The following is a 13,570-nucleotide window of genomic DNA, read 5'->3' as shown; positions in this document are numbered from 1 at the left end:
TTTGTGGCCGAGCTAGCCCAACAGGTCTGCGTTTAGCACCGGCTGCCATGTTGACCGTCCTTACAGCCCGCAGCAATCCATCGCTGGAAACATGAGCCTCCGTTGTTTATGTCAGATGATGCTGTCAATAGCTGTGCGCAGCGTCCTGCCGACCCGTAGTCGGGATGATATCTCGCGGCCCACGTTGCATCAGCTGTGTGGAGGGAAGGATGAGGACAGCGTTTCAGGCCTGGACTCCCATGCTGCCGTCCTCGGAGGGTGGCCGTGATGTCTTGTAATACGCGTGATTGAAAGCACCGTATGAGCGCCACATGAGACGATCGGGGAGGGAGAAGAAGTGTTTGCATCCACAACCGTCAATTATCTTGTCAAAGTGGCAGTCTTAATCAACGGCTTCGCACGTCTCTCCTGAAGTGGTTTCCCCTCCGAGTCGCTCTCTCGTTCGCCCCGCAGGAGCCGCGAGAGCGGACTGAAATGTAAAGAGAGAAGTTGCTTGTGTTCACATGTAAATGAATGGACACGACGCAAAGGGGAAATGTAAAAAACAACTGCAGGTGTGACTCAAGGTGTTTCAGGCCGTCGGCTCTGACGCTGACCAGCGATGGAGAGAGAGCTCAACACGAATGAAAATCTTCCCGCAGAGCAATGAAAAACCCAGTGACAAGTGAAGTAGATTGAACGCTCCATTTAAAGTAGCATATTTTATCTTCAGTCAAACCTAAACTATAAAAGGAACCTCTCCCTTCGCCTCCACACGTAGATATAGCGTAAACGTTCCCATTGTGGGACTCCAGTCTCCTCCAGTCTAGACTGTAGAGCGCACCAGGATATAACAAAATGCACGAGGATCACTAGTAAACTAGTCTGGAAAGCATGGAGACGGACTCGTGGAACCCAGTGGAATCATCGACTCCTCACGTCTGCCACTGACATGAAAGTGCTCCAGATGTTCCCACACCACAGCCGCTCTCAGCTGCTGCTTCTGGTCTCCGCTCCTCCAGGAGATGGGCTCTGCTTTAAGGTCAACAACAGGCCAGTGATGTCATCGCTGTGACGTGACCAGGCTTGACGCTCCTTCGACTGCGAGAAAAAAGTAGCGGCCTGAAATTGTGGTAATTATCACGATGCGCTGCAGCGCTGGATCCGAGCGCTAATCGCTACTGCGGGACAGAAGACTCGGAACAGCCAGAGTGAAATGATATCAATACAACCAGAACTGAGGAGGGGTGAGGAGACGGGGAAAATAGATCTGGAACTTAAAGGAGGAGAATAAATACAATGCCCAAATCGCAACAAGCCACAAAAAAAAAAAATAAAAATAAAAAAATGGAGGAGCAGAGAATGTGAGTCACAGAACGCCTCCTGGAGGAAAGCAACAGCCTTAAAATGTGGTGGAAAGAAAACACACACGGTTTAGAACTAGCACGAGACGGACGAGACGGCAGAAGTGATGACCGTCTGGCGCAGCAGTTTGGAACCAGGAAGCTTGACTAGAGAAGCTGTGATGGCCGGACACACACAGGAAACAGAGCTAACAACAACCAAGACTAACAAAATAAAAGCACCCAAACATGATAATGAAATATGTACAGACACATGCATCAACAAATAACAACACATGCAGACACAGAGTAAAGAATCAGGCACCCAAATGAGGTATTCACGCTCGCTGAAAAACTGTGTTGCATCTTCTGTCATCTTTGAGGCAGAAGGCCGTGTCCTCGGAAGCCAGGCTGAGCTGGAGATTAAGCTTGAGGAATATTCTCAGGTGGATCAATCCACTGACTCAGATGGTCCTGTAACGGAGAGTCTGTTTTGAACCCTCAGATCACTCCACTGCGGGGTCCCCGAGAGGGCGGGACACTGGTGACCATCCGAGGGGAGAACCTGGGCCTGGAGTTCCGTGAGATCCAGGGCAACATTAAAGTGGCGGGGGTGGAGTGCACCGCCATCCGAGACGGCTACATCCCGGCGGAACAGTGAGTCACTCCGTCCATTTGAAACAGGAAGTCTGGAACTTGGTTTCATCTCGGCAGAAAGATGCAGCAACCTGGCATGCTATTGCTCCACTGTCCCCCGTAACAGTTGTGCATCAGAAAACATGCACAAGTGGAGAAGGTAATGAAGCAGAACAGAAGAAGCTGTTTTTTTCTTGGTTTACACTGAGGAAACACAAAAATATGAAGTGGAGAAGATGATGTGCCAGATGTGAGCTCTCATTAGTGGAGCAGTGAGTTTAGCTTTCGTTTTCTCGTTTGGTTTCTGCCTGTTTTGGAAGTCAGTGAAGACACTGCTCAAGTGTTTGTTGTTCAGCTGAAGAGATACAAAAGGCAGCGTTTTACTGTACTTGACCAAAACAGTAGTCGCGGTGATGCTTAACCGTAGGTCTGGGGCCCATGGTTGGGCTGCCAGCGCCCCCTAGAGGGCCAATAGAAGCTTTTTGTGAGATGTTTTCATGCACTTGCCTCATATGGTGGCAGTAGTGTATCAATGACTTGACAGCTGCAACTCTGTCCGAGAAGTTCTTGAAAAGAAAAATGATAAAGAGAGTGATTGTTGTGTTTTATGGCGATTCTTTCATTTACACTTTACTTATTTAGAGTTTATTTATTAAAAAGAAAATATTTTATAATATTTAGACATTGCTTTATTATTTATTTCAGAATTGTATTTATTATTATTTGTTTCTCAAATTTTCTCAACAGTTTACATCAAGTATATTTTGTTTTCGATGACAAATATCGTGGTTTCATGTCATTTCGGAAGGTTGTGGTTTGTTTAAACATTTATGGTTATTGAACACAAATGAAATCAGTCATTCTGAAAGCAGTGATCACAGTCATGAATCAGTTCTCTTCCTTGAATGGGACCCATTTGTTGGGGTTTCAATGATGCCTCACAACGCGGAGCAGAGATTCTCCTGTTTCTGCTTTTGTTCCATGACCTGACGTGGAGATGTGATTTTTAAAAATTGTTTTTATTGCCTGCAGTTGCTAGGACACCTCGTCCCTCATTCGAAAACATAAAACAATCTACTCTACAATCCAGTCTTCTTTGCTGCTTTTGTTAATTAGTCCTTGTGGGGCTGTTTATCTTCACGTTATCAAACTCTTCTTTGCCGCCAAGAGGAAAACAGTTTTCACCTAACACGGCACAAAGTCATTCCACACCTCAAACCAGGCTTCAGACCAACTCAAGTCTCCCCTGGTTATGGTCACATTGTCCTGCTTTCCTGGTGCCGCGTCAGCTCGGCAGCTCTCTAGAGACCTGCTACACTTGAGGGGCTCCTTCTTGATGCTCTCTTTCTTATGTGCCTGCGGATGGTGACGTCAGTCTTTGGTAAATGTTTTGTCTAGCTTCTGACCTGGGAACTCTCAGCAAGTGCCTTCCCACCAGGCGCCACCTGAGCGGTCAGGTGAGCATGATGAAAGTCAACCTGCTGGGAGCGGATTCATGGGCGAAAACGGTTTGTTAAAAGCAGGGACGTACCGAAAATTTGGAGCTCAACGGCCCAAAGACTAGCGCCGGAACAACATGGCTGAAAATGGATGTTGAGATTTCAGAATTGGAGCCACAGCCAGAGCGCGATGATCTGTATAGGTCTGCCGTATAAGTGTTTTTTCCGCAGTTAAATAAATACTACCGAATTTCAGAGTCTCGGTTTTGAAACGGGGACCCTGAATGGTGCGTAAGAGGTGCTCCTGGCCCAAAGACTTTTCCGCTGGCCTTCCCCGGACATTGTTGCTGAACAGTTGTGTGTGCTCCTCTCTGCAGGATCGTGTGTGAAATGGGCCGAGCGGAGAATAGCCAGTACACCGGGAACGTCCAGGTCTGTGTCGGGGTCGGTGAGTGCAGACCGGACTTCATGGCCAAGTCTTCCAAGTACTACTACTTTGTGGTGAGTCTGTTGCCGTCAAAAGTCCAACAACCGTGTTAGCGCTCGTTCGCTTGACTCCATCTGGAAACTGAACAAATTGATGGAACAACAGCATCTCTGTTGACGTAACAGCCAGGGGTGGAATTTAATATCTCATTCACTGAACCCATTCATGAATGAAATAGCTGTGAAGTGCCTCCAAATCAGGAGTAACCAAGCGTGTTTGAAAGTGGGTGCTGCCTCGCTGCTGCAGATGAGCCCAGGCCCGGGGCCTGTTCAGGTGCCCGTGGTTCCCGCTTCCCACCTGAAGCAGAGAACATCCAAAAGCTGGAGCGTTTGTGCTTGGATTTATTGGGTCCTGGGGACTGGGACATCTTGTTCTGCGCGTTGGCCGTTTTGTTAACATTTTCGGCACGTTACTCCTGCCGGAGAGACAAAAATATACTTAAAAAACAAAAATGTGATCTTCAAAACCTGCCTCACCAAAACTATCTTTAACCCTACGTTAAGCACTGTGACTGTTGTGAGGAGCCAGAACGGAGGAAAGAAGAAGGCTTTTCTAAATTGTTTTGCTACATAATGTTATGTTAAAATGGATCGATCATGTACTTTTTTCAAATTATGTTATATTCTCAATATGCATCATAAATACTGGAAGATCATTTGACAAGTGCAGAATTACAGTGTGGGTAAAACGTGTAAATATTGATGTAAAGCCATTTTATTCCAATGTCTTTTTCTCCAATATATTTTAGCCACATATTTTTGCAGACAAAACGCTGTTAAAATGAGCAAATTAGTTTGCTTTTTATTATAATTGTGGCTAGATTTCAGGAAGAAAAAGTTATTTTAGGTCCGTATTTTCAAAGACCTAAAAATAACTCAGGCTTACGTTTAGGAATTCACTAGAAAAAGTACAAAATGTTGTTTTCAGTTTATGATCTGACCTTGCGAGAGCTGGAATAAAAACAGTAAAAATATAATTTAAAAAAATGAAAATTGCTTCACCATTACACACCAAAAAATAAACTCGAATCTATTCAAAACTAACTTTTTCCCTTCACAAATAATGGGATTTGAAAATAAAATATTATTTATACAACAATAGAAATGATATTTTTTTGGTTTGTTTGGGCGACATTTCAGTGCTTCAAGAAACTACATTTTCACTCAAAGTCTGTCAAACCTCTGCTGTAATGGTGTCTTCACTGACTATATCACTTGGGGTCTTGGTTTTGAGCCGGCGTGGTCCGGATGGCGGCCCATTACCGGCCACTTCTGCTGGCCGTCCGCAGACGGAGGGTCAGCACGTTGAGATGGGATTATGAAATGGCCAGGCGAAGGAGAAGAACATTTGCGTATTACACTTTTCAATAAGTGGAGTCCTGCCGTGGCACCGCCACGTGAAACCGACTGACAGCCAGAGGCGAGGAGGAGATATGTGGTGAGAGACTTGATCTGCTCACAGTTGCTGCCACGAGCTTGATGGACTAGTCCCCGAATAGATCATGAGAGCTGCTAACAATTACCGCTAAATTAGCTCCGACTCCAGGCCTTTTCACTTTCAGCTGATGCGCTGTAATCGTTCTCAATAAAAGTGTGAATGTTTAGGTTGAGCCATTATGTTTTGTGCTCATCTGAATGGCGGCGAAATCGCCACAGTAGATTGGCTCCCAGAGTTCTCTTTATTTCCGCTGCATGTCTTCTGCGAGCCATGAGTCGGACGCAGGAGTTTGCTTGACGTCTTGTGTTCGGCTGCTTCACTTTGAATTTCCGCCACTGTTAAGACACTGGCTCAACAGAAGGCAAGCTAAGCTCAACCCGCAGAACATCATCCCACCTCCCATTCTTCGACTCAGCTCTAAAAACTTCTCCCTTTGTTTTTGCTGTGCGATGATCTACTCATGTGTTTCCTGGTGGTCCCATCAGATCCCAAGAATTCACAGCCTCAAGCCGAACCGAGGTCCTGTGTCTGGCGGAACCATCGTCAACATCAGTGGCAGCCACCTGGACGCTGGGAGCAACGTGTCAGTCATGTTTAAGGACCAACCCTGCACCTTCCTGAAGTCAGTATCTCCTTCCATCATGTTGTTTGTTCCAATCCCAGATGAATGATCTGTTCTGATTATCTTAACAAAAACCTTCATATAGTGTGACGTTCTGAGTTCAAAAGGCTCTGGTGCCCTTCAACACTTTGGCCTTGAGAGTAAAGCCACAGTGAGGCTGCTGAATTAGTCTTAGTGTTCTCATCTCTCCCTCCAAGAAAGGTTTGTCCTGCAACTGCTGTTGACTGTATCAATGTATTTTCAACGACAAAATGCCATCAATAATAGAAGTCAGTTGAAGAAGTTAAAGGGTTTCACCTATTTACAGCAACAAACCTGGAGTTAGTGTTTTCAGCTGCAGTGGCAGCACTGAGCAGCCTGCAGGTCTCTCCCTCTCAGTGACGGCCAGAGCAACACTTTCTCACACCCATGACGTCCAAGAGTTCACCTTCCTCGGTGGAGGCACTAGTCAGCCTTCTAGTCAGTCAAGTTGAACGAGTGAATGAATGAATCCTTATTTCAGTTCCTTCATCATCAACTTGATCCGATCGATCGGACAGGAGCAGCAAGACGAACAGCTCCTGAAGTCCATGTGATTTCCAGAGTCCTGTGTGTAAGCTCTAGTGGAGACTGTTGGCTGCAGCAATAGCACAGAGGCCTTAAGAATGTCAGTGTCTCAGTCATCTTTTTCACCGTGTTGTTCCACTTCTTGGCCCATTATTTGACCTCCGGAGGTTTCTGACTGTGGTAACTCTGTCAGTACTTCTCATTGCTTGCTCCTAAGGCTTCTCATGTTCTGCCTGTACCCTGACACTGAGGAGCGTGCAAATGTCAAAGGGAGGTGTGAGTTAACCACAAGATGGAGCTCATTTTGCTCTGCACAATACATGAGCTAATACATGTGTACCAGTGGGCATCCTTTGCTGAGGAGAGCTTCCAGTCCTCTCCTCAGTTGGAATGTGGCCTGGGGAAGGAAATCCACTCCACCTCATTGAAACACCCAGATGGAAGGCGTCAACACGGGTCAGAAAAGTCGCCTGAAGATAGTGGTTATTTGGAACCTAGGTGAGAACGGGTTGGTCACAGCGTGACGTTGTTCTGTTGATCAGACCATTCAGTGGTGATTGTGTTGGGAGGACACTGGAGCTCTCCATGAGTGCAGGTCGATCGCTGCATGAAGGCTATTAGCTTCAGGATCCTGTATTCAGGGACGCAGAGCTCAGGATGGTTTCCTTCACGACCCGCTTGTGTGTTTCCTCAGGAGAGCTGGTGTCTGGCTCACCTGTCGCACCCACGCTTCCATCAACGGCTACGGAAACGTGTCCGTGTCTGTGAGCATCGACAAAGCCCAGCTCCAGAAGAACCTCCGCTTCGAGTTTGTGGAGGACCCTTCCATCGTCAAGATCGAGCCCGAGTGGAGCATCTACAGGTCGGCGTCCACAGCTCCTCTGGTGATGTAGGCTGATCGAAACTGTCTCCTCTCTGCAGCGGATACACGCCGGTGACGGTGACGGGGACCAACCTGGACATCATCCAAACGCCGTTAATTCGAGCCAAGTACAACAACCACGAGACGCTAAACGTGAGTGCCTCTTCTGTTAGACCAGCCCAGGTAGGAAAACTGCTGGGGCTCCTTCAACATCCTCCCGCTGTCACTCTCACACTGAACGTTTGCAATCGTGGCTGTCGACTTTGATGCCCGCGGAGCCAATTACAGTGACAGGCAATCGTTTGAGTGGTCTGGTCGCAGAGGTCACGGCGAGGAAACGTGAAGGACACGTCTGTAGCCGACAGCTAATTCTGGATTTGCCAAACCTTTCACGGGTTTATTATATCATTTTTTAGCCCTGGAGCAAGTGGTCTTTGCCACGTATCTAAATACAGGCCAAAAAGGAGACGGGTGTTCCCACCGCCTCTGAGCGTCCTGTCCATGTCTCCAGCTGTGCCAGGTGCTGAGTGCCACCACCATGCTGTGCCAGGCCCCGGAGCTGCCCATCAGCCTGGCCCGGCGACAGCCCTCGCCCAAGAGACCCGACGAGTTTGGCTTCAAACTGGATGACGTTCAGTCGCTGATGGCGCTCAACAGCAGCAACTTCATCTACTACCCCGACCCGGAGTTTGAGCCCCTCAGTGTGTCGGGGGTTCTGGAGATCAAACCGGGATCCCCAATCATCCTCAAGGTAAGGAGACTCTGGAGAAGGGTTTGGTCTGGTGCTCCTCTTTGCTGGACAGCACCGTCCCACGAGACAGAGAGTGTCTAACTAGATAGAATCTACATCTAGAAATGCACCTGCACAGTAACATCTGTGTAATAATGGGTGGCTTCCTCAACAAGGTGCTTTTGGCTCTGCCTGCCAGCTAAGAACTGCCCTGCTTTTGGGTGTTCTGGGGAGGGGTTTTTCACCTGCTGGCCATGACTATATGAATTAAAGTCGTGCGTGATGGGCTGGCGAGGCTTCATGAAACCATGTCCTCACTAGGTGGCACGGTCTTCTCTGAAATCTTTGATCAACCATTCCGATGAACACTCACAACCTCCATAAACTCAGAGCGCCACCTACTGAGTGCTGGAAATGAGGACACTGTTTCACGAAGCCTCAGCAGCCAGCAAGGAAGGAGTGAATACACAAGCTTCTCTTATTGTTTTGATTCAACGGAAATGGAATCCTCCGGAGTCGACCAAACAGTCGTCAGCTAAATGACTAGCACCACCTGTCGCGCATGTGTCCCCCGCAGGGCCGGAACTTCCTGCCCCTCACCAACAGTGGAAACGGGAAGCTGAACTACACGGTGCTGATCGGAGAGCGGCCCTGCATGCTGACGGTGTCGGACACCCAGCTGCTGTGCGAGTCGCCCAACCTGACGGGTCGACACAAGGTCCTGGTGAGTAGACCGCCGCCACACGGGGGCTCCACTTCCATCAGTCACGTGGCTCGTTCTCATGCACGCTAGACGAATAAGGGCCATTAGTGTCAGAGCAAACTCAATGAAGATTGCATTTGTGCTTTCGAGTGGACTTCCTGATATGAGGCTCGTGATGGACAGTTTATTGTGAAACAAGGGGATACACAAACAAACACATGTGCGTGTGCGATTGGAAATCACTGTGTGTGCAGCAGCTGCGGTGTGTATTTCCCTAGAAAACAGAGCATCACACTCCTCAACAGTTTCACATCAAGGTTTCATTCTGGTGGTCTGCTCCTCTGCCCAAGGCCCGTGTGGGAGGCATCGAGTTCTCCCCCGGAGTGGTCCACATCACGTCTGACAGTCCGCTCAGCAGCACGGCCATCATCGGCATCACGGTGGCCGGCGCGCTGCTCATCCTGGTCATCGTGCTGGTCCTGATCGCCTACAAGCGCAAGTCCCGTGAGAGCGACCTGACGCTGAAGAGGCTGCAGATGCAGATGGACAACCTGGAGTCTCGCGTGGCGCTGGAGTGCAAAGAAGGTGAGGCGGCCGCTCCCCCTCACCGCTGACTGCCACAAGCAGTCTGTCTATCTCTTCGCGAGCAAAGACTGGATTTGCTCCTGAGTGGAAGTGGTTGGTTGCACGACAGTCGTGCAGGGATCTGAAAGTCAGACTTCTGGCTTTAAAACGGCTCACACGTCCCCCCTGAGTGGAGATGTATTTTCATACTTCCAGTAGTTTCAGGCTGCACACGAATTTGAGTGAAGTGAAATTGATCTGCAGTTTTACCCATCTAAAAACATATATTTTTTAAAAATTGAAATTCATTTCTGAATCACTGCAGGTGTGTTGACAGGTCTGTAAGGACCAGCGTCAGTACCAGTTTAATCTTTGGACGATGACGAAGCTTTTGCAAATCCGTTTTATCCATGAGGAATAAGTTGTGACATCACAGTTGGAAACGAATGTCTCACACTGTACAGTGCCACCTCAACTCAACTTGAGATGGGGTCAGGTGAGCGTTCGGGGAGGAGAGGCGCTCTAGCCAATCACAAATGAGCTGGTGAGCATGTTTCGTTCTGCCACTAACAGTGCTTTTCTGTGCCTCGCTAGCTTTCGCGGAGCTGCAGACCGACATTCACGAGTTGACCAGTGACTTGGACGGAGCAGGGATTCCCTTCCTGGAGTACCGGACGTACACCATGCGGGTCCTGTTCCCGGGCATGGAGGAGCACCCGGTGCTCAGGGACCTGGAGGTAACACAATATGAGCAAGTCCTTGCAGTTGGTCGGCTCAGAGAGGAAGTGCGCGCCACGCCGTCAGTGCTACTGTCACCTTCAGAGGCCAATTCAAAGTCAACCAGACCAGACTCTGCACGAAGATGATGATGATGATGATGATGAACCTTGGTGTCTCTTCTCTGCCGTCTCCATCTCTGGTGACAAATTGGCCAGTAATTAGCAATATTCATTATCCGCTAATTGCTGTAAATGTTGATCAGTATGAGGAGTGTGGTGTGGAAGAGGAGTGTAATGAAGGAAGCATGCGGCAGGTGATGAGCCCTAATTGTTATTGATGTGCTGGAGGAGTTGCTTCAGGGCTGGAGGTACTGATGGATGACTGGCGCCGAGTGTTACTGCAGGACCAGAGCGGCGGCCGCTGACACATATCTATATCTCCAGACTCTTTGATTCAATCTAACATGTACACACGTGCGCAGGTTTGTCTCAAGGACCTCTCATGGCCGTCACCCTTTCCCCTGCCTCTCCCCTAACTGACCTCACCCTCCCCCTGGCTAACCTGGACCAAACCGGAACTCACCCAGTCACCCAGTTATTTACAAGTCTTTATCCTCAAATTCAGCTTTGACTTTGTGGGGTCCAGCCAAATGGTCCTCACAAGGTAGGCTGCTACACTGTATGTGCATCCGCTTAAAATGGACACTATTTTTTACAAGCCAATTTTCAGGTCCTTATGTGCCATTGTGTTATTCCAGAACCATAAATATCACCATTTTTCTAAAAGTCTGATGCAAAAGCAGGTCGCAATAATCCCCCCAAAAGTGAGCCAAAGTGTCCTTGAAACGTCACGTTACTTCCCTGTCCTCCGTTGAGTTCTCTTCCTCCTGTGCGTTATTTCTGTCTTCCTGCAGTCCGTTGTTGATGTCCATAATATAACCACCTCAAATCTGGAGGCAGAGGTCACCAAATAGCTTGGCGCCTAAAACTAAAACTAGGATTTGGTTCGCAGCGCTCTTGGTTCAGCCCCACGTATGTTTTCAGGTGGTAAAACTTTCTTGTTTCTTGGCTCTTGTGCCTCACATTAGGAGGAATGCTTCATAGGTCAGGCGGATACACAGCTCCCCAGCCTTGTCAGGTGATGTCAAGTCCTTCCTGCTGCTTAGCGCCTCCCGGCAGATAAGATGGAGCCAGCGGAGGTGCGAAGCCAGCACGTGTGCTGTTCAACAGCCGAGAGCTCTCGGAGCAAATGCACTTAGGCAGATGAAATAGAGAAATCTCCATCGATTTTCATGAAAAACAGGACCCGCGCTGCATGTCTAAACGGGAACGCCGACATTAGCGCGGCGCTCGTCGGCTTCAAAGTCAGAACTCTTCTCTCCTGAGAGCCGCTGTCTGTCTGCTTTTGTTCTGGGCTTCCAGAGTAAAGTTGCCTTTGAGTCATCTCACAAGATGAGATCAACCTCTCTGTCGCACGCTTTTGTTACCCGATGATGGGAAATCTCTGGGAACCTGGTGAGGAAGGAAGCGCTTGTTCTGCCGGAGTCACTCCCACAGTGGATGGTGGGATCCTTTTAGGCTGTCCTCCCTTCACCATGAGCACAGACGCTCAGGGCTCTGGATTAGAAGCTTGAGCAGTGCTTCAGACTCCACAACAACGTGGAGCTGTCGTGAGTCAGCTGTGTGTGTGTGTGTGTGTGTGTGGAAATGACTTCTTCTTGGTCCTGATCCCGATTCATGTTCATGTTCATCATGAACCTCATGGTTGTCTTCATCTCCAACCGTCTTGCTCCAACTCTGGCTCTCCTCTCCTGGTGTCCAAACTTCTGCCCACGTGCCTCTGATCGACCCCTTTCTAGAGTCACAACCTCAGTATCCTCCTCTCTGACTCTCCCGAGTCCCACGCAGCTCGCACTCTCCTGTTGACATCCTCTCTCTGTGCCTGTCTTCTATGTGGTAGGCAGCGGGTCCCGCCATTGACTCTGGCACTCCCCTCTTCACTTCTCTCCCAGGTGCCCGGTTATCGACAGGAGCAGGTGGAGAAGGGCCTCAAGCTCTTCGGCCAGCTCATCAACAACAAAGTCTTCCTGCTGTGTTTCATTCGCACCCTGGAGGCCCAGCGGGGCTTTTCCATGAGGGACCGGGGCAACGTGGCCTCCCTTATCATGACGGTGCTGCAGAGCAAGCTGGAGTATGCCACGGACGTGCTGAAGCACCTGCTGTCGGACCTGATCGACAGAAACCTGGAGAGTAAAAACCATCCCAAGCTGCTGCTGCGCAGGTAAGACGCGCTCTGATCCCTGCCCTTCGCTGCACCCGTACCAGTGAGGTGCAGCCTGCAGTCCCGGGGAGCCAGGGTGGCGCTCCAGTGGGACCGGTCTTTTCACTTGTGTGGGATTTCATCGGACCAAAGTGCGGCCCGTGCCTGATTTTACCAGGACGGAGTGAAAGCTTTTGGCTTCTAACAGAGTGGGGTTTCTGTGACTGCACTGTCCAGCTGTTGGCCATTTGCCTGTTGATTTGATTCCTAGTCAATTGAGTTGTTGGGAATTAAACACTTTACTTTCCTTTATAGAAAGCGAGGTTGGGCACTTGAATGTTTCCACCGTCACTGCTGTGAGGGGCTAAAATGTCACAGCAGTGACGGTGGAAAAAGGATTCAGTGTATTGTGTGTAATACGGGTGGAGCATGTGAACGATGACCAGCGCCATGATGAAGCCATTTTCCTCCCACATATTACTGGTACTTTGGTAGTACAGACCAAAATACTGTGAAAATTCGCAACAGTGGTACAACAACTTGCAACAAGGTAATGAATCGAAGATTTCAGTATGATGACTTCATAGATTTAGGGGAATAAAACACAGAGTGATTTTAGGTGTTGGAGGCAGGTTGTGTTTAGAACTCAATTGATAATGAAAAAGAAGAAGTTTTGGCTCTGACCTCGCGCGGTCCCCTCACGGCCCCAGGCTGTACTTTCTGCTAGAGAGACTTCATTTGTCGGTTTTTTTGTTTCATAACGGCTTTTGAGCGCTGTTTACCATCGATAATAGTTTTTTCATTACAGCACAATTTTGTTTCATTTAGTTTTTCAGTTGTTTTTCATTAAATTATTTGGATTTCATTTGTATACGTATTATTTTTAAATGATAGAATAATCGCATCATTCAACATTTGACTTCAGCTTCCACCCTGCCTTTTGTTTTTTTTGTTTTATATCTTGTGAAGGAGTGATGAACCTCCAAACAGGTAACCTTTCCACGCTGGTCAGCTGCGTGGAGGTTCAAATCCTTCTCCCCTTGTTTGAGCCACAGATTGGTCTGGCGAGTGTCGCCCACCTGAGCTGGGGTCGATTCCACTGCGTCCCGGCCGCACTGGAATCTCCTCACCTCAATTTACAGTGATGCATATGAGGCATGAGACGTGTTCTAAGCGTGGTGTCGCTGCACCTTGCTCAGGAAATGTGCCGTGTGGGAATCTCATCCAGTCATTTGTCTTGAAG

At 48.6% G+C, this 13,570-nt stretch overlaps 1 protein-coding gene across 2 annotated transcripts in view; it reads left to right on the top strand.

Annotated features, from left to right (window-relative positions):
• plxna4 (plexin A4) overlaps positions 1-13,570 on the top strand; it is a 162,667-nt gene that overhangs the window by 124,263 nt on the left and 24,834 nt on the right. For both annotated transcript variants that reach the window (XM_053864191.1, XM_053864190.1), the window contains exons 13-22: positions 1,828-1,979; positions 3,775-3,898; positions 5,807-5,943; positions 7,184-7,351; positions 7,411-7,504; positions 7,863-8,102; positions 8,659-8,805; positions 9,135-9,369; positions 9,943-10,085; positions 12,080-12,348. In XM_053864191.1, the coding sequence (XP_053720166.1) occupies positions 1,828-1,979; positions 3,775-3,898; positions 5,807-5,943; positions 7,184-7,351; positions 7,411-7,504; positions 7,863-8,102; positions 8,659-8,805; positions 9,135-9,369; positions 9,943-10,085; positions 12,080-12,348 (1,709 nt within the window). The remainder of the gene's footprint in view (positions 1-1,827; positions 1,980-3,774; positions 3,899-5,806; positions 5,944-7,183; positions 7,352-7,410; positions 7,505-7,862; positions 8,103-8,658; positions 8,806-9,134; positions 9,370-9,942; positions 10,086-12,079; positions 12,349-13,570) is intronic.

The sequence above is a fragment of the Synchiropus splendidus genome, chromosome 4, assembly GCF_027744825.2.
Source record: "Synchiropus splendidus isolate RoL2022-P1 chromosome 4, RoL_Sspl_1.0, whole genome shotgun sequence".
Lineage (NCBI taxonomy): Eukaryota > Metazoa > Chordata > Actinopteri > Syngnathiformes > Callionymidae > Synchiropus > Synchiropus splendidus.
This window is presented reverse-complemented; position numbering and strand designations above follow the sequence as displayed.